General features: G+C 35.7%; 1 protein-coding gene across 6 annotated transcripts in view; it reads left to right on the forward strand.

Annotated features, from left to right (window-relative positions):
* Nucleotides 1-20,252, forward strand: part of NRK (Nik related kinase) — a 126,900-nt gene that overhangs the window by 49,585 nt on the left and 57,063 nt on the right. For all 6 annotated transcript variants that reach the window (XR_014075739.1, XM_081565346.1, XM_081565344.1 and 3 more), the window contains exons 3-7: nt 7,789-7,845; nt 9,135-9,206; nt 15,070-15,195; nt 18,292-18,402; nt 19,826-19,916. Coding sequence is in view for 5 of the 6 variants with exons in the window: in XM_081565344.1 (XP_081421470.1) it covers nt 7,789-7,845; nt 9,135-9,206; nt 15,070-15,195; nt 18,292-18,402; nt 19,826-19,916 (457 nt within the window). In the remaining variant the exon portion in view is untranslated. The remainder of the gene's footprint in view (nt 1-7,788; nt 7,846-9,134; nt 9,207-15,069; nt 15,196-18,291; nt 18,403-19,825; nt 19,917-20,252) is intronic.

Raw genomic sequence — 20,252 nt, forward strand, 5'->3', positions numbered from 1 at the left:
TGATTCAGTGCTGGTGTTTCAGTGCCTTAACCACTCTGAGCTTTACATTAGACCATTAACTAACAAAAGCCAGTCATGAAGTGCTAACTACTAATGACTGATTTGTCAATGATCACTTCTGTCTTCTTTTAAACAAGGTTTTATTTTTTAAAAAATTTTACACTGAAATTTCTGGCAAGACAAAAACAGATGCACTCTCATATTCTTTTGTTCTTTCTTGTCTGTATGGCCACTGCCACTTTTTTCTTTTCTTCTTCGCTGGCGGTGCCTTCCTAATCAGCATTACTTCATAGCCTTTGTTCATGGTGTGTCACTCACTGGGTCCACCCTGCCCTTCAAAATCTGTTCAAATGCTGTGACATCTTCATGATGCAGTTGATATTGTACCTCTTCCAGGAAGCCTTCCCAGTTACTGTATTCATCATTCCTTCAATTAGTATTCATTAAAAGGGTACCAGCCATTGTGCTAGGCATTAGCGATACCAAAATGCAAGATATATATTCCCAGATTTCAAGAACTTTTTATTTTTTCATCCGAGTTTATTGTAGGAGTGACTAAATCCTTGATATGATTATATGCTTGAGACCTAGACTTTATTGCCTTTATTTTTCCATTGTAATTGTCTGCATGTAATTAATTTACCCATATATCTTGCTTATCATCATCAAGACTCTTTGCGACACCATGGACTGTAGCCCACCAGGCTCCTCTGTCCATGGAATTTTCCAGGTAAGAATAGTGGAGTTGGTAGCCATTCCCTTCTCCATGGGATCTTCCCAACCCAGAGATTGAATCCGGGTTTCCTGCATTGCAGGCAGATGCTATACTGTCTCTGCTACCAGGGAAGCCCCAATGTGGTTCTGTATACTTACAAAGGATTTGAGAATATTGGGCCCTGCCTGGGGACATCACCTGTTCCCTGTTCTACTACTATCCTTCTTCCTACCCTTCCTTCCACTTCTATATTATTATACTAGACTTCCTAACAGTAATCACAATGAATAACTGGAATAGCTATTTATCTCCATCTGAATAGGTCCAAAGGCAGAGGACAGTCTATCAAACAAAAATGGAAATCTTGAGATGCCATGACCAAAAGGAAATATGATGGACAGGCTGAAAAAAAAGCCCAATGGATTGGCTGGTCCACTAGAAATAAGTAAGGCTAAGTTTCAAGTGACCAGGATACTGACAGTTTGTAATTTGTTGTTGTTTAGTGGCTCAGTCATGTCCAACTCTTTGCGACCCCATGTACTATAGCCCACCAGGCTCCTCTCTCCATGGGATTTCCCAGGCAAGAATACTGGAGTGGGTTGCCATTCCCTTCTCCAGGGATCTTCCCAACCCAGGGTTCAAACCTAGGTCTCTTGCATTGCAGATGGATTCTTAACCATCTGAGCCACAAGTGAAGCCACCAATTTTCTTCTGTAATCATTGGCTAATCTATAGTTTGATTCTGGATTACCAATCTGCAAGTTGACCTTGCATTATTACTTCTGATATATTTCCTCAAATTGGAAGTAATCTTAAATATGGTAATTCCACTTTCTGAAAATAAATTTGAAGAGTTTGGTGTTTAATGAAAGCTAGTGTAAGTCCATTTGTAAACCAGAGTTCTTTTATGGTCATCCCTTCATTTATTTTGTTATGTAAGTAAAGATTGTCCTACATTTTTTTTTGAAGAAGAAGACACATATACCTTTTAACAATGGTTTATATGTAACTAGTGTCCTAAATTCAGAGACATATCACATTTTCTGTTCAAAGGACAGATTCACAATGTTTAAATTCAACGTGGAGCCATTGAAGAGCAATAGCACAGTAGTAAACTTTTGTTTTTTCCTATGAAGAAGACTAACACTGCTTATTTGATTATCTGAATTAATTAATAAGAACAGGAATCATTGCTAAATTGAAATCAACACATTGAGGAATTTATGTTCTTTCCTGTATAATTTCAAATGGTCCTGGAAAAAGAACACATTTGTCCTAATTACTATATTTTAGAGTATAATCCTAGCAAATAGTTGTGAGATCATAAATTAGAGAAATTTCTTAGGACTTTATTTAAGACCTTCATGTGGTATCACATGTTTATCCTCTCAAACCCTTTAAACTGTATTTAGACTGTATTTGGGACCCAAGAATTCATGTTATTAAGTAGTCTTTTGTATTTGGTTTCATTCTGTAATTGTTTCAAATATATACATCTTAAACACTGTAAATTCCTCCAGTAAAATTGTGACTTGGCACATTTTGTCTCTTTACCTGTCCACTCCACCCCCTCTTTTTTTTTCTCCCTCCACACTTTTAGAGTCTCTTCTCAGACACCTTTACCTTGCTCCACATTCTAGACACTTGCTACCTTCATTATGGTTGAGGAGCAATCTCTCCTGGAACTCCTCAGACTCTAGCACTTTCCTTCCTCCATCAACACTTAACTATTTATTACCATTCCTGCAGTTATCTAATCTGATCCTCTAACTCATGCTAAAGTGTTAATGACAAATGAAGAATGATAAATTAGTTTTTTCAGTTAACATTTGAATAATAAGAGAGTTTCATTTTTTAATATAATTGAGGCCATAATATTGATTTTTATACTTTGAAGTGAATTGTAGGTTGGAGTGGAAGGGGGATTTTTTGAGTAGTTGACCTTCTTTTGCCCCTAAAATTCGTATCATATGAGCTGCATCTATAAATAATGAAATTTAAGTTAAATGAGCTTGGTGACAAGACAGACAGTTGCCTAAGGTGAAAATATAGATGATTTGACTCCAGATGTTAATAGGTTTGAGCTTAGAGTAGTGAAATTGCTACAAAACATTGTTATTACATATCTTCTATTACTCAAATATGAGAGGGCCTGTGAACGTATGCAAAAGATTTAAGCAGAAGTTTCTTTTCTTATGGTAGGAATGAAAGCTAGGAGAATTTTCTTCTTCTTGCTCTGTGATGCTTGAGAATTAAAAATTCTTAGCTTGCAAACCCTATTTAAGGGAGCATTGTACTGTAATCCAGTTAGTAGCTCCTATATGATAGTATTGAAATTACTGATGGTAGGAAACTCAGACCAAAAAACCCCACATTTATAATTTAAGGTTTTCTTTGTGATTTTCCTGTATAATATTCACAAAGACCAGTGGGAAATGCGAGATTATTTAACGTTCAATCTAGAATTCAAAACCAGACTCCTTTCTTAGCATTCTCTATGTATGTTTTAAACAAATGGTGTTTTAAATTGATTTTTCATAAAGCGTATGTTGTAACTGAAAAAAGGCACATCCTAGAAATAGAATTTGCTGGTCCTGGTTCAACATCTCATTTGATAGGCAATCTGCTTATGACAACATGACCTTCAGCTAAAATCAAGATCATATAACAACTTCTATGTAGTCAATGAGCCACAAGATGGCACCACTAAACAAATAGTTTATCTCAAGATGACGTCTAGGTTCTCTAGATAAATGCTCAAGAATAGTGTTATCCTTCTTCAAAACCAACATCAATCACTTCTGATTGATAGAATGAATAGAATATGAGAGGGGGAAATAGGGAAAAAAGAAACCTAGCAGACATCACTTAAACCAAGTGATCTAGGTTAATATCACCAATGATCAGTTATGGTCATCCCATGTACTTGTGACATGATGTGATGAGAAGGGCATTTCACTCCCATGGTGTTCTTTCCTCAAACCTGTGACCTCAGTCTAGTCATGAGAAAACATCAGACAAACCCAAAGTGAGGGACGTTCTAGAGAATACTTGACCAGTACTTCTGAAAAGTGTCCAGCTCATGAAAAACAGAAAAGACTGAGGATTATCACAGATTACAAGAGCCTTACGAGACATGACAACTAAATAGAAGGCAGGATCCCAATTTGGGTCTGACAAAGGACGTTAGTGGGGGGACTGAGGAAATCCTAATAAAGGTTATAATGTAGTTAAGAGTATTAGACTAATATTAATTTCTTAGTTTTGACAGTTGTGCCATGGTCATTAAAATGTTAACATTTAAAAGAAGCAGTGTAAAGGATATAGAGAAACACTCTGTACTATCTTTAAAACTTTTCTCTAAGTCTGAAATTACTATTTAAAATAAAAATATTTTAAACGTCAAGATACAGAAAGTAGTCTCTGATATACTGAGTTAACAGGCAGCAATTTTCCATTTATTGCCTAGATATTCTAGACTTCTACGAAAACTTGCATAATGGTTAGGCATGTTAACCCCGTGCTTGGTTCCACAATCTGGGGTTTAATTCCTCTATAGACATAGTGAGCATGTTTTGTTAAGGCTCCACATTAGAATACCTTGTCTCATCAGAAAAAAAAAATTGCAGTTTTCAGTTGAGAAAATAAAACCCAGATAATAAAGATGGAGCCAAGTTGATTTTCTCTGTTCTATGGCAATCGGTGGTACCTTTTAAAGACATTATCTCACTAATATATGTCATGAGTATTATGGCTGTGTATTCCATATGTTTAACATTTTTGTGGTTTACTCACTATAGATCTTGCCACATGCCAGGATTCCCTGTCCTTCTCTTTGCTAACATGCCAAATATTTGTGTTGCACAGGATAGTAGTTTGGCTCACAAAAACCTCTTAGAATCAAGGGGTAAACATTTTAACTCCTCTAAAGGCTGTGTGAGAACCAGTTTCCAGCATGTTATATTTGTGCATACAGATGTGAGTAAAATTTGACTAGAAAGTGTTTATGTAAATAATTAGAAAAACAGTAGTTTCTATTTCATGATAAGGGCTACATAGATAAAAGTTTTAATATATATTTTCTCCAAAATCTGTAAATTAATGTGGGAGTTTCCAACATATTTAAATTTCCATATGCAAGAGATTAAAATTGGACCCATATCTTACCCCACTTCAAAAGTTAACACAAAATGGGTTAAAGACTTAACCTGAATTTGTAAAGCTCCTGAGAAGAGAACATAGTGGGAAAAACTTCTTGACATCAGTCTTCAAAAGGATTTTTTGGATATGACACCAAAAGCACAAGCAACAAAAGCAAAAATAATTAGGTGGGACTACATCAAGCAAAAAACTTTCTGCATAGCAAAAGAAACCATCAGCACAGTGAAAAGGCAACCTACAGAATGGGAGAAAATATTTGCAAATCATCTATCTGATAAGGCATTAATATCTAAAATATTAATTACTTTTCTCTGATCAAAAACCTACAACATTTTCCTTTCCTTTAAAACTTCTAGTCTTTGGTAGCTGTCATGCTCCACCCAAAACTACTAACCTGATCCTAGATATTTCCTTATACTTTGATCATTAATTTCTGAACACTATCCCAAGTCCAGCCCCATTCCCTTGCTTAGTTTCCATCAGGATAGCCTTGTGTACTAGTTTTCGAGGTCTGCTATAACAAATTAACCACAAACTGGATGGCTTAAAAGAAAGGGAATTTATTCCCTCGCAATTCGAGAGGCTAGAATTCCAAAATTGAAGTGTCTATAGGGCCATTCTCCCTCTGGAGGGACTAGGAAGGGAAGATTCCTTGCCTCTTCTAGCTTTAGGTGATTGCCAACAATCCTTGTAGACACACCAGTCAAATCTCTGCCTCTGTCATCATATGGCATTCTCCCTGGGTATCTGTGTCCAAAATTTCCCCTTCTTATAAGGTCACTAGTTATTGGTTTTAGGGCCATCCCTGATTCAGTATGATGTTATCTTAAGTTGCTTATATCTGCAAAGGCCCTGTTTCCAAAAAAAGGTCACATTCAGGGGTACCAATAGTTAGAACTTCAGCATTTTTTTTTTTTTTTGGGAACACAGTTGAACAAAAACTGCCTTGACCTGACTCACAGGCCTGACTACATAAACTGAAACCAACAATCCATGCCCCTTCTTATCAGTGCTTCAACCATTTAACCGGTATAGCTGCTTAATGCCTAGTTCAATTCAAAGTCCTGGTGTTTCTAGAGTTACCTTATTTCTTTGAAAGCCTCCTGATCTATTTGTGACATGTGGTTTCATTTGCAAACCTTCATTTACAGACAGTGGCTTGTTCAATAGGACTGAAGTAACCTTGAATGTACAGGATTAAATCCAACCGATCATATCATGGAAAAAAGTTTTGACACTCATGTAACATTGATGGTAATGGTAGAGTGAGCTTCTTTTCTTTCAGGCTTCTTTGATCAGTTGGCTTTATTTTGATGAGAAAACTTGTAGGAGTCATCTAAAGTATATGAAAACTTATACTTTGTTTTCATATACTTCAAAGCACATATTTTTATAAGAGAGGTGTGACAACAGACAAGCAATATGTTTAAGGATAACTGTCCTGAATTTAAGGAATCTTGATCTCTTGCATAGCTACTCACTTGGCACATTACCCAAGATATTAAAAATACTGTCCAGAAACACCACCCCCGCTACTGATCATTCTATATGTTTAAAAATGTGGCTGTATTTCACCTGAGATCTGTGACTATTGACAGTTCTATGTTTTGCCCCCATATTATTTCACTACATTTGCAGTAATAAATTCACAAATTCAGTTCAGTTCAGTCGCTCAGTCGTGTCCGACTCTTTGCGACCCCATGAATTGCAGCACGCCAGGCCTCCCTGTCCATCACCAACTCCCGGAGTCTACCCAAACCCATGTCCATCGAGTCGGTGATGCCATCCAACCATCTCACCCTCTGTCGTCCCCTTCTCCTCCTGCCCCCAATCCTACCCAACATCAGGGTATTTTCCAATGAGAGTTAGGTGCCTTTAAATATCAGAAATTTATTCTCTCATAGTTCTCAAGGCTATAAGTCTGCAGAGCCATTCTCCCTCTAAAGGCTCTAGGGAAGAATACTTCCTTCCCTCTTCCTAGCTTCTAGTGGTTGCCAGCAATCCTTGGTGTCCTTTGGCTTGTAGCTGTATCACTCCACTTTCTTCCTGTCTTCATATGGCCATCCTCTGTTTCTGTGTGTGTCCAAATATCCCTCACCTTTCTCTTATAAACATACCAGTCATTGACCATGGTAATCAAATACAACCTCATTTAACTTGACTACATCTGCAAAGACCCTGTTTTTGAGAAAAGTCACACTCTGAAGTTATGGGTGAACCTCAATTCTGGGGAAATATTGTCTAACCCAGTCCAGCCAAAGAATGCTGTCTCCTAGGGGAAAAAAAAATCTGTTTCAAGCCTTACTCATATCAATATCAGACTGATTTTTCTCTATGAGTACAGCTTGAAATATTTTAAAAGGCATTATTTACAAAGTAAGTCTTATTCCCAACCTCTGTGCTCATTTTTGAAATTATAAATCTATAACTTGTACTTGCATTTTGTATAAATACAAGTTCTTAGAACTCAGAGGGTTTTCAATAAGAAAGAATCTTTTAGAACTTCTGTTCATAAATATCTATGGTTCATATGATTGAGGCACACTAAATGGTTTACAGGCCATTGAATTAATTATGTGTCACGCTTATCTGTGATAATTATGGAAAAAACTTTTTTTAGTGTATGAAAAGGAGTTCGATAGAAATATCTGTCCGCATAGTACCACATAATCAGTTGCAAAATGTTCAGTAAAAACATTTCCTTTTTCCCTTTCTCCAGCATGAAATTTTTACTTTTCATCAGGCTGCTTTGGTTTATATAATGCATTATAGTTCATCTCTCTATAATACTTTATATTTCATAATAGACTACAGTATTTAACCTTATTTAATTTTAATATTTTTTTACTTTGCTTCTTGATTGCTGGATTATATAGCTAGCATTCAGTGTTTATTACTATCTTATGTTTCAGGGACTCCATGAAAAGACTGGTGCATTTACAGCTGTGAAAGTGATGAATGCTCGTAAGGTAATATTACATCCTGTCTGTATTCTGTTGCTTAGTGGACTGTGGTCTTGGGATAAACAGTTCAGAAAATATTGTATTTGTTTTTTGCATCATTGTTATATATAATTATCTTAATTTTCATTTATTACATTTATCATTTAATATTATTTCTCTCACTAGTATATTATTTTTATTATTGACTTATTACATTTACACATAAAAATTGTAATCACAGCAAAAGTCCTATATATTCTCGTATTTTATAAAAATGAAAAAATCCATATTCCTGTCTATTTCTAGTTGATTATCTATTTCCAGGCATAGTAAACAGTAAATTTCCTCTAATATTGTGTTACTCCTCTGGGTTTTATCATATTTCTTTCCCTCCCCAACAATTCCTTTTGAAAACTCAGGTCATTAGGTTTTCAGTGACAGGTAGAAGGAAAAGAACTTGTCTGAGATGCACTTTTTTTTCATGTATTTTTTAACAGATGCACAAGAGAGAGTCTAATTGGCAGTATTCTGACTAACATTCATAAAGCTGTGTCATGGGTCATAATATATTGTCATAGATTATGCTAAGCCCTGATTTCTGTCCTCTTTCTTTAGCATGAGTGCCTCACTTTCTCAGGATAATATTAGCACGAGCATAGCAAAGGTCAAAATATTTTCACTTCACTGTAACCTAAAAGAAAATTCTAAAATATCATATTTGAAAAACTGTACATAGTCGCTGAATTGTTATCAGTGCCATAAACTATTCTTTTCCAATTTGTGCAGGAAGTGAATTGCTGAAGCTGTTTAAAGAGTTGCATGTTTTTTGTTTCATCAGTAAATGTCAAATGAATTTTGAGGTGTTGTGGATTTATTTTACCCTATAAACCATGACTTCCAAATAATCAGCCTGGTACTCTTTGAGTGAGACTCTCTAAAATACGTAGTCCCTTTTTATCAACTTAATAGACTTTGACTCACATTTAATCTATGTTTTAGATACTCTGACTTGAAACAGTTAAAAATTATGTTCAGCCCATAGATAGTGTCAATTACCTTGTTTGTTAGAGGAAATACTACTTTACAATCATCAAATTGTAATATTCCATAAATTGCAGTTAAATCTGTTACTATGAATTTTTTGCCAAATTTCTGTGCATATAAGAATCTGATTTTTTTAATTAAAACTGTTAGTGAAAATTGAGAGAGGAATTATGTTACTCTTTCATTTAGTACTTAAACACAAAGTACTCAAGAATAAATCATTTTCAGAGTGTACCAATGCATATAATAAAGTTTTGTTCTTGGCTTTGCAGACCCCTTTACCTGAAATAGGAAGGCGAGTGAGAGTGAATAAATATCAAAAGTCTGTTGGCTGGAGATACAGTGTGAGTATTGAAAGTCTTCATTAGCGTCCAAGCCATCTTTCCTTTAATTTTCAACTTTAAACTAATCCCTTTGTATTGTATCATTATCTGTAGAAGGCCACCACTAAACTCTTCTTTCCTAAAAGTGGTATTTATGTTTTTAATGTATTGACATAGATTCATTCATCATATTTGAGCACTAGCATCTTTCGGAAAGTAGGGCCTAGAAGAAATGGTACCCTGAACAGGTAAGTGTTGACTGCAGATGAAGGACTAAGTAAGTTCACAGCACATATAGCCCGCTAGCTGAATAATAACAAAAGAGATGATGGGAACAAGAGTGAATTTTGTCTAAAATTGGCCTTATGTGCTTAGTCACTCAATCATGTCTGACTCTTTGTGACCCCATGGACTGTAGCCCGCCAGGTTCCTCTGTCCGTGAGATTATCTAGACAAGAATACTGGAGTGGGTTGCCATGCCATTCTCCAGGGGTTCTTCCTGACCTGGGGATCGAACCCAGGTCTCCCACATTACAGGCAGATTCCCTACTGACTGAGCCACCAGGGAAGTCTAAAATTGGCCTTGGCAAGGTTCTTTCATACCTTTTACGTGATAATTCTGGACTGACTGGCTTTTCCCCCATCAAAATTCTTAGAGACATTGCCATCATGTATGAGCCCAATGAAGAGTACTTTTTTCGTGTATGAGAGAACAGTCATAGACAGAAAACCAACAGGCTGCCTAGCCTGAGTGTTCAGACATCTGGCACAGTACTTGAATACATGAAGGAGTGGGAAGGTGATTTCTACCTGAAGCTTTTTAACTGCCTTACAAAGCAGTCTCTATTACTCTGATAATTTGCTGGCTCTAGAGTAAGCTCTGGCAAAGGAAATTCTTTTTCAGTAGATCTTGATAATCCAGATGTTAGTGATCTATCGAAATATTCTGTGGGCCTAAATATGGAGTTTTGCTCTAACAATATAACTGATATTTTTTTTTCTTGATTTTCTCCCTTGCAGTTAGCTATCTAGTATTCAAATATTTTCAACCTTTTGTATCTTAATAAATATGCTTCCAGACTCATTTAAAAATAAGCTTTTCCATTAATAATCACATCCAGAAGAACTTTCTAGTTATATTAAGAAGGTATTGGTAAACAGTTTCATGATTGGTTTAGAAGTACTGGGCTCCTGTTTTGTTTACAGTGTTTCTTGGGAGACAAAGCATATCTAAATGTAAGAGGTAATGCTTATGTTAATCAAGAAGCTGTGAAAGGTAAGGTATGAAAATTATAATTGTTTCACTAATTCTGGTTTTATCAAATATTTGTGTTAATTCATTTGAAGATCATCTCCAAACTCTCTATGAATTCTTTCTATAGGGAAAAACACTTAGATTTTAGAGTTGGGTGAAATTGCAATGCAAGCTTTGGCATCCTTGAGCTGCCTCTTCTTGACAAAAAGCAGGATATTCAGGCCACTCTGGGATCAACTGGCCTTGAGCCAAGAAATGCTATAGCATCATATTACCGGGATATGTGTGAGAGTTTTAAATTACCCACTTGGACTGATGGATATAATGTACTTATGTGTTTCTCACAAGCTCAACTTCCTGTTAATTGAGAATGGCAAACATACTAATGCTTTCCAAACATATCTGATCTTGGTTTATTGGTTTTGGGGGAGTTTACATTTATGTGGGAGACCCACTCTTAGAAGTTTTTCTAGTTGGGAGCTTTGAGTTCTCTGATTATATATTTTAGTAAGAAAAATAATTGATTGGCCAGTTAGCATCTCTAAATCATCCTGAATCCTTTGGGGTAAGAAGTTTGTGACTTGCACACATATCTCATTAATCAGGGGTTTACGAAAATAGCAGTAGTGTGGAAGTCAAGAAACATGAGTTCCAATGCCAAATCTACTGCTAAATAGCTGAGAAGTACTAGGAAAGATGGTCTTACCTCTCTAGTCGTCAGGTTTCTCATAGGTAAAATGGCACCAGAATATTTAGCCTACCTATAACAAGAATAAAAGTATAGTTAAATACAACTACATAGTTGCCAGGAGCCCAGCTGTTCTCTTCCTGCTTGAGGACATGAGGTTTCTAACTGAGAAAGAAAAGGAAGTTCTTTGATATAAAACTACCAAACAAGTTGAAGGACTCAATCTGGCCTGCGCTTCTCTTTAACCTGTTCTTTGTGTTCTTATCCTCACACTATCATCTCATTCTTATTTATTGCAGTCTTTATGAGTTCATATTTCTCTCAGCAGAACCTTGGTGCTTTGCTAGAAACTGAGAGTACCCCTTTACATTTAGAATTGCTAGTTTCTAAGCTTTATTTCTATATGATGGCAGATATTGTTATCATTTCAAAGAATAACAACATCACAAGGGAAGCAGAAAGTTTAAGGGTCCTATGTGGCAAGAATGAAAGCCACGAGGATCAGCCTTTAGCTAAACAGGTTAAGGAATGTGAAGGCAACTTATCAAGCTTCTTTGGGAGGCTAGGGTGAAACTGGAGCCTGAACTTCTATATAATTCTCATGCTACAGGTGATTGTTTTAATTGTTCATGCTTTTATTACAATAAATGCAAATCCTGTTGTTGGGGTTTCCAACTGGAGAAATAAGGCTCCATCCCCTCTCCCAAAGACATTCATGTGTCTAGATTTGTTTTATAGTTGTTGAATGTTTATGAATAAATCCACTGGAAAATCCTAGGGAAATGCTAAAAAAATGTTCTATAGATGTATTTTCCACTACCTCAAGGTTCTCAAGTCAGGTTAATTGAGGGAGATACTGGGGATAACTAAAGATAGTTAGAGGTTCACCTATTAATTACTTTTAATGCCAGTGGGCCCTGTTCTAATTCATTGCCCAGAATAAGTCAAAGGTATCCTTTTTCACTGGATTTCAGAACAGGAGTTTAACTTTATCTTTAAAAGTCTTCTTTCCTTCACATACTACAAATATATCTCACTCTGTACAGTGAGAGTATTCCTGAAAAGGTTGTATAAATTGAAATTTTATAGATGCTGTAGGAGAGCTTTTTTAATTTACAATGAAATGAAATTTATAGCTACTAGGAATTCAGACCACTGGATAGATAGATAGCTTTTTAACATATTTACCGCCGTAGTGATTAGGAAAATAATTTAAGCATATCTTTTAAAATTGTAATACAAATCAAACTAGAAACTTTAAGATTCAATTAATCAAGGCAACGTGGTACAAGCATAAGGATAGACATATAAATCAGTTCAGTTCAGTCACTCAGTCATGTCCGACACTTTGTGACCCCATGAACTGCAGCACGCCGGGCATCCTTGTCCATCACCAACTCCCGGAGCCTACCCAAACTCATATCCATTGAGACGGTGATGCCATCCAACCATCTCATCCTCTATCATCCCCTTCTCCTCCTGCCCTCAATCTTTCTCAGCGTCAGGGTATTTTCAAATGAGTCAGCTCTTCGCATCAGGTGGCCAAAGTATTGGAGTTTCAGCTTCAACATCAGTCCTTCCAATGAACTCCCAGGACTGATCTCCTTTAGGATGGACTGGTTGGATCTCCTTGCAGTCCAAGGGACTCTCAAGAGTCTTCTCCAACACCACAGTTCAAAAGCATCAATTCTTCTGTGCTCATCTTTCTTTATAGTCAAACTCTCACATCTATACATAACTACTGGAAAAACCGTAGCCTTGACTAGATGGACCTTTGTTGGCAGAGTAATGTCTATGCTGTCTAGGTTGGTCACAACTGTCCTTGCAAGGAGTAAGCATCTTTTAATTTCATGGCTGCAATCACCATCAGAAGTGATTTTGGAGCCTCCAAAAATAAAGTCAGACACTGTTTCCACTGTTTCCCCATCTATTTCCCATGAAGTGATGGGACCAGATGCCATGATCTTAGTTTTCTGAATGTTGAGCTTTAAGCCAACTTTTTCACTCTCCTCTTTCACTTTCATCAAGAGGCTCTTTAGTTCTTCTTCACCTTCTGCCATAAGGGTGGTGTCATCTGCATATCTGGGGTTATTGATATTTCTCCCGGCAATCTTGATTCCGGCTTGTGCTTCTTCCAGCCCAGCGTTTCTGAAGATGTACTCTGCATACAAGTTAAATAAGCAGGGTGACAATATACAGCCTTGACGTACTCCTTTTCCTATTGGGAACCAATCTGTTGTTCCATGTCCAGTTCTAAATGTTGCTTCCTGACCTGCATACAGGTTTCTCAAGAGACAGGTCAAGTGGTCTGGTATTCCCATCTCTTGAAGAATTTTCCACAGTTTATTGTGATCCACACAGTCAAAGGCTTTGGCATAGTCAATAAAGCAGAAATAGATGTTTTTCTGGAACTCTCTTGCTTTTTTGATATAGATCAGTGAAATAGAATTATTTCTATATATCTATGGTCAACTAATTTTCAACATGAATGAAAACATGATTTATAGGGAAAGACTAGACTTTTCAACAAATAATGCTGAGGTAACTATATATCCACAGTAAAAGAATGAAATTGATCCCTTGCTTTTTATGAAAATTAACTCAAAATGGATAAAAAACCTAATTGTAAGAGCTAAAACTATAAAATGTTTGGAAGAAAAGATTGGAGTTCATTTGGTGACCTTAGGTTTGACAAGAGATCCTTAGAAATGACACCAAAAGTACAAACAATAAAACAAGAAATCGATAAATTTGACTTCATCAAAATTTAACATTTTGTGCCTCAAAAGACACTATCATGAAAGTAAAATGACTACCCACAGAATGGGAGAAAATAATTGCAAATCATATATCTTATCAAGTATTTATATATAGAATATATAAATAAATCTTACAATTCAATAATAAAAAGACAAGTGACCCAAGTTAAAAATAAGGGCAAAGATATTTTATTAGACATGCCTCTGATGATCATAAAATGGCTAGTAAGCCCATGAAAAGATTCTTAACTCCATCAGTCTTCAGGGAATTGCAAATCAAAACTACAATGAGATAATCACTTTACACCCACTATGATGCTATAATAATTAAACAAAATAATGAGTGTGAGGTGAGGATATAGAGAAATGAGAACCATCATTCATTTGGGAATGTAAAATGGTATAGCCACTATGGAAAACAGTTTGACATTTCATCAAAATGTTAAATATAGCATTACCATTTGACCCAACAATTTTACTCCTAGGTATATACCAAAGGGAAATGAAAGTATATATCTACACTAAAGTTGAAATGAATGTTCATAGCAGAATTATTCATACTGGATAAAAGGTAGAAATAACTCATTCAGTTGATGAATGCTAAAAAAAAAGAATGAAATACTGATATGTATTACAACATGGATGAACCTTGCGGGGAAAACAAACTAGTCATAAAAGTTTATATACTATATTATTTTCATTTATATAAAATGTTAAGGATAGATAAATGTATAGAGATAGAAACAATATTTGTGGTTGCTTGAAGCTGGGATGTGGTGGCAGAATTTGGGGGTGATAGCTAAAGAATGTGAGATTTCCTTTTAGGGTGATAAACATGTTCTAATGGTTGAATAATTTTATTAATATACTAAAACCATTGAATTTTGCAGTTTAATTGGGTGATTCGATTTAGTGCAGACTTCATACAGTGGTCACTGCTGGTCCAGGGATCATTCTTTAAGAACCATTGAATTAAAAGATACTCAGTTGACCTTTATTTTCTCCCAAATTCCCAGTTAACCCCACATCTCCATTCTGAGAATTCTAGTTGAGATTGTATTATACATTGTTGTGGGGTATAAAGGGTTGCCATAAGATTCTCCTTCTTTGATCTACTATAGCTTAGGATACCATAGTCATTGAGTGGCATAGCTTAGAAATTTTACTATCCTTATTCTATAGGATGAAGAAGAGGATCTCAGGACTGAACTCAACCTTTTGAAGAAGTACTCTTTCCACAAGAACATTGTGTCCTTCTACGGTGCATTTTTCAAGCTGAGTCCCCCTGGCCAGAGGCATCAACTTTGGGTGTGTATTTAGTTACCTTGATCTTATTGCATAAGACTAAGTCTCACTTTAGAACATATACTTTCATAAATTAAGATGTCATTTTTGTGCACCTACAGTAGAACTTAAGCATGCAACTGCTCAAAGTAGTATGAAAAAAAATGTGCTCTAATTCCTGGAAATGGGAGTGATAAAATATGGAAAAATAAATTAAGTGACTGGCAAGGGGTTCGGAGGTAGGATGTGAGAAGACTCAAATGAATACTGGAAATATCTAACATATTTCTTTTCAAATTGAGTTTTGCTGCTTTTAACTTTATGTAGCTAATGCATTTGCTTATAAATTAAAGGTATAGCTAAGAAGATTACCTGATGGATTTGGGCCCAATGACTGAATAATAAATATCTATTCTAAGTCACACTTGGAATGAGTGTATGAGTGCAATTTAAGTGTTTGCTAAGTGCAATTATCTTTAAACATAATTCCTAGAAACTGTTTTTCTAAATGGTTAGTTGACTTATCCTTTTCTTAGGCTTCATGCCTATAGTATCATGAATTACAAATCAATGAGCTATAAATTTTAAAGGCTAACTGAAACCCATGCTACAGTTACCAGAATTGTTGCTGCCCTCTCCTATAGGAGATATAATCAAACCACAAGAGAATGAGCTTCAATCAAGTATATTTTTATTTAAAAAGGAATATTTAGAACATCTTCTGGGGTCATTGTACATTCTCTTGCATTTCTAGTCCAAGTTAAGAGTAGTATTTTTTTAAATAATACCTGAGACTTTTCAGAATTTTTAAGAGTCAAAGAAAGATTCTGTTACATTTTATATGTGAACTTGAGGAAGCAGGATAGTGGGCAATATAGGAAGGTTTCAACAAGGGATTGAATTGAAGCCGCAGTTCTCAAACTTGAGCCTGCAACAGAATTTCATGGAGATCCTAATAAAAACAGGTTGTTGGGCCCCACCCACAGAGTTATTAATTCAGTTAGTCTGGGGTAGGGAGTCCACACATTTGCACTTTTTAATAAGTTTACAAGTGATGTTGATGATACTCCTCTGGGTACCACATTTTGAGAACCCTCAAATTTAAAGATCTTCAGTTTAAACCTATTTTCTTCCAAATGTCCAGTTAACTAAATCCTCTATTCTCTGACAATGCCAGTTCAAATTTTGTTAAATACCACTGTGCGTTTTTCATGGCTACTGTTTTTTTTTTTTCTTTTGGAGGGGCATACAGCATTTGTCTTTAAATGTATTTTTACAAGTTTTTTTTTTTCTCTTGACAGTATGGCAGTCTACTTATTAGATATGTTTCTCAGTGCTCAGTTAATTCAGTCATATAACATCTATTCATTCAAAAGCTATCTGTTTCCAGGCTTTCTCCTAGATGCTGAGGATAAAATCATAAGCTGAATTTACATGGCTCTGGCCCACTGGAGCTTACAGTCTATTTGTGAAGACAAATATCAATCAAATAATCACACAAATAAATGTATAATTGGTCAGAAGGGAAATAACATGCTTTTGTGTGGGCAAATAACAAAGGAATCTAAGTTAGGGAAAGGAAAACTCTTCCTTGAGAAACTTTTTCTTACACTGATAGATGAAGGATAAATAGGCACTGCATGCAAAAGTTATTTGTTGAGGTAAGAGTTTTCCTGGGACCATTCACACTTTCTTTGCTATGTCAATCTGAACACATAGGAAGCAAATAACAAAATAATTACCATTTATAAAGTATAGCCAGGCACTGTGCATACAAATTTGGGAAAATGAGAATGTCTTGCATTCTTTTCATAGTAGAACTCTTCTGACTCAGGTAATACTGGCAAGATTTTCCAGTGTTCACCTTAGTGAATGACTTTAATTCATGTTTGTCATGGTTCAAAATGAGCCCCTTTTCTTCCATTACCACAGTGTATATGTTGTAACCATTCGATATAGTAGACATGAAAATTAACCTTTTTGTGCTTTATCTGTACTATCTAGTTTGTTAGGCTGTTTTTCTTCGTTTATTGGAATAGTGTACTCAGGTAAAAGACTCTATGTTGTATCAGTTGTGAACAAATATAAAATAAGGAAGTAATTTCCTGAAAGGAAAATCTTAGCATTTCGAAAGGAAATAATGTATACCTTTTAAGTATTCATGATTTGGGGCCTGTCCTTTTACTTCCTTTCATTTATGGCAATAATTAACTTACCTACAGTTTTTTTTTTAAAAAGGCATGTCTTGTTCTACTAACAAAGTAGTATTGACATTTGACATTGGCACTAGTGCATAAATCTGTACTTAAAGAAAAGTTTGTGAAATTGATTATAATAGTCAGATTCTCCTTCACATTGGTCAGTCCTCTAGTTAGCTACTATATGAAAGCAAATTTACTAGTTGGGTACCTGATTCATTGGTGGCAAAAACAAATTTCCTGAGAAATTGGATTTGTTAATAAAGTAAAATCTGAATGAGACACTGTCAGAATATCAGCCTTTTAAAATAGACTTTCCTTAGCAGTTTATTCGGAAAAAAATTGCCCTACAGTAATGGAACTGACAGTTTCCCCCTTCAGGTTGTATTTTGCCAGTATCTTGGGGAAAATATTCTAAAACTTGAAAATAAAACAACAATAAAAACAAATCTAGTCAATGTTTAAGTGTAAATTGTTTTGAGATCCCCTCCATATCCTGTTTTTCCACCCGCAAACTATTCCCTCAACTGTCTATTTGTTCTACTCCAGTCATCACGCAGGCTTAGCCCTGTGCAAGCTTCTTTCTTAAGGCATGTGCTCATTCTGGTCTCAATAAGCTGAATGTTCTTCTTTCTCAGCATATCCAAACACAACCTATCCTTCAAGGCTTAGCTCAAATCCCATCTCCTGGTTTATAAATCCCTGGTGTGGTACCTCCTTTCTCTCCCTCCAGAGATCTTTGGATTTTTTTTCAGTTCTTTCTAATTCTACTAGCTTCCTACCAGACAATTGAGCCAGTATTTGCAGTATCTTATGTTTAAACATAACATATACATGTAAGCCATATGAACTAAAACTCTCCAGATATTTTCAGAAAACTACTTTCTAAGTCTTGATACTTTCTTTGCTGGCTTCCCTGCAGATGGTGATGGAGTTATGTGCAGCAGGCTCAGTCACTGATGTAGTGAGAATGACCAGAAATCAGAGTTTGAAGGAAGATTGGATCGCTTATATCTGCCGAGAAATCCTCCAGGTGAGCATTCATATAGTCATTTGCCCCTGACCTTGAAAAAACCTGGGGGTAATATATACAGTGTATCTTATACTTGCTCATATAGGATGGTTTAAAAATTCTAAACTTCTGAATCAGGATACTGAAAAAGACCAAAAGGCTTTAGAGAAAGCAGCTTTCACGTAATGTCATTCCAATCATGGCTTGTAATGGCTCTTTCAGAGTCAGACTACAGTGTTTGGTGGATCGTGGGTATAATAACTTAGAGTGTTAAGCTGTTGTGATTTTTAGAGTTCTTTTTTTTTTTTTTTTTTAAGCATAGCACTATCATTGGAGATTAAGATAGGTTGAGAAGTTCATGTTTTACTCAATGGCTCCAAATCATCTACAACTCTTTTGCAGACAGATATCCTCTCTGAATAATGTCTTAACTTTTAAAACATTCCTTATTTTGAACATCACATTGGATGAAAATGACAGTCTTCTTGATCTACCAAACTCAAATTTTTCTTTGTGTCTTAAGTGCTTAGAGTCACCCAAGAAGGATATTAACAGAACTGAACAGCATCACTGATAAAATATTAGAATGCTGTCTTAACTGGATTCACTCATGGTAATAGTGTACATAGTTAAGAGTGCAAACTCTGGACTGAGTTTAAATTCTGGTTCATCATATGTTAGCTGTGTGTCCCTGAGTCAATTACTTAATTTCTCCAAATCTCATTTTCCTCACCTGTAATTTGGGGTGGAATTAGCAACTTCCTTAAAAGGTTGCTGTAAGGATTTAAGAGTTGACTCCATGTAAAGTGCTTAGCACAGTGCTTGGCAAAGAATAAGAACTCAATTGATATTAGCTGTTTTTACTGTTATTTCTATTATTAATCTCCTGTTAGTATGTAGAGCAATCTCACTGAAGCCAGGGCATGGGTTAGTTTTAGTGGTGAATGGTCTGGAGACAGCATGGTAAACCAATACAAATGGCAAGTACTTTAAAGTGAATTTCCATATTCCTCCAAATTCTCAGCCTACAAGGTTGACTTGAAAATATTTTGGACTAAACAAATGGTTGGATGAGTAGAGTAAAACAATGGCTGAGCTACGATAGTTCGTATATCCAGGTCTTTACTCATGTGGTTAGTTGGAAAAATGGAGACTAGAAAGGAAGGTAAATGGCCCAATATATACAAGTATTAATTTTTGGTGTTCTTTCTCTTTCATGGGTGTCCTGATTTATTTTCCTTTCCTTATAGCCGAAAGTAGTATTTCTGGGAACTGGTTGTAGTAATTCCAGCCTAAAGAAGAATTTTGTCTGAAAAATGCAAATCTGGGCCATTTTTCTTACCAAAAGTCTTTCCAAAAATGCTAAGAACAGTACCAGAAAAAAAGAAAAACTATATATTGATCTTGCTTTTTTATATAAATGTATATATGTATGTATATGCAGGGCTTAGCTCATCTTCATTCACACCGTGTAATTCACCGGGACATCAAAGGTCAAAATGTGCTACTGACTCATAATGCTGAAGTAAAACTAGGTAAGTTTGTTCTTGTAATACTTTAAATGAACCCCAAAATATCTTAATAGAGAAAAATCCTTTAAGATTACTGTTTTCTCTCATGTCACTAATATCCCCCTCTGCTTATTTAGGCTATGTCATCCCTGCCTGCAAAATGAATCAAAATTTGAAAATTTTGGGGGGAAGGGATGTGGGACAAGCAAAAGATGCACCTAACTGTTTCTCAGAAATCATTTTGAGAACAACAACTTTGAAATGGGAGTTTTACATATTGGTCATTGCTTTACCTTCTATTGGGCTTACCAGGTGGCTCAGTGGTAAAGATTCCGCCTGCCAATGCAGGAGATACAGGTG

This window comes from Giraffa tippelskirchi, chromosome X, assembly GCF_054371585.1.
Source record: "Giraffa tippelskirchi isolate mGirTip1 chromosome X, T2T-mGirTip1v1.2.pri, whole genome shotgun sequence".
In the NCBI taxonomy this organism is placed as follows: Eukaryota; Metazoa; Chordata; class Mammalia; order Artiodactyla; family Giraffidae; genus Giraffa; species Giraffa tippelskirchi.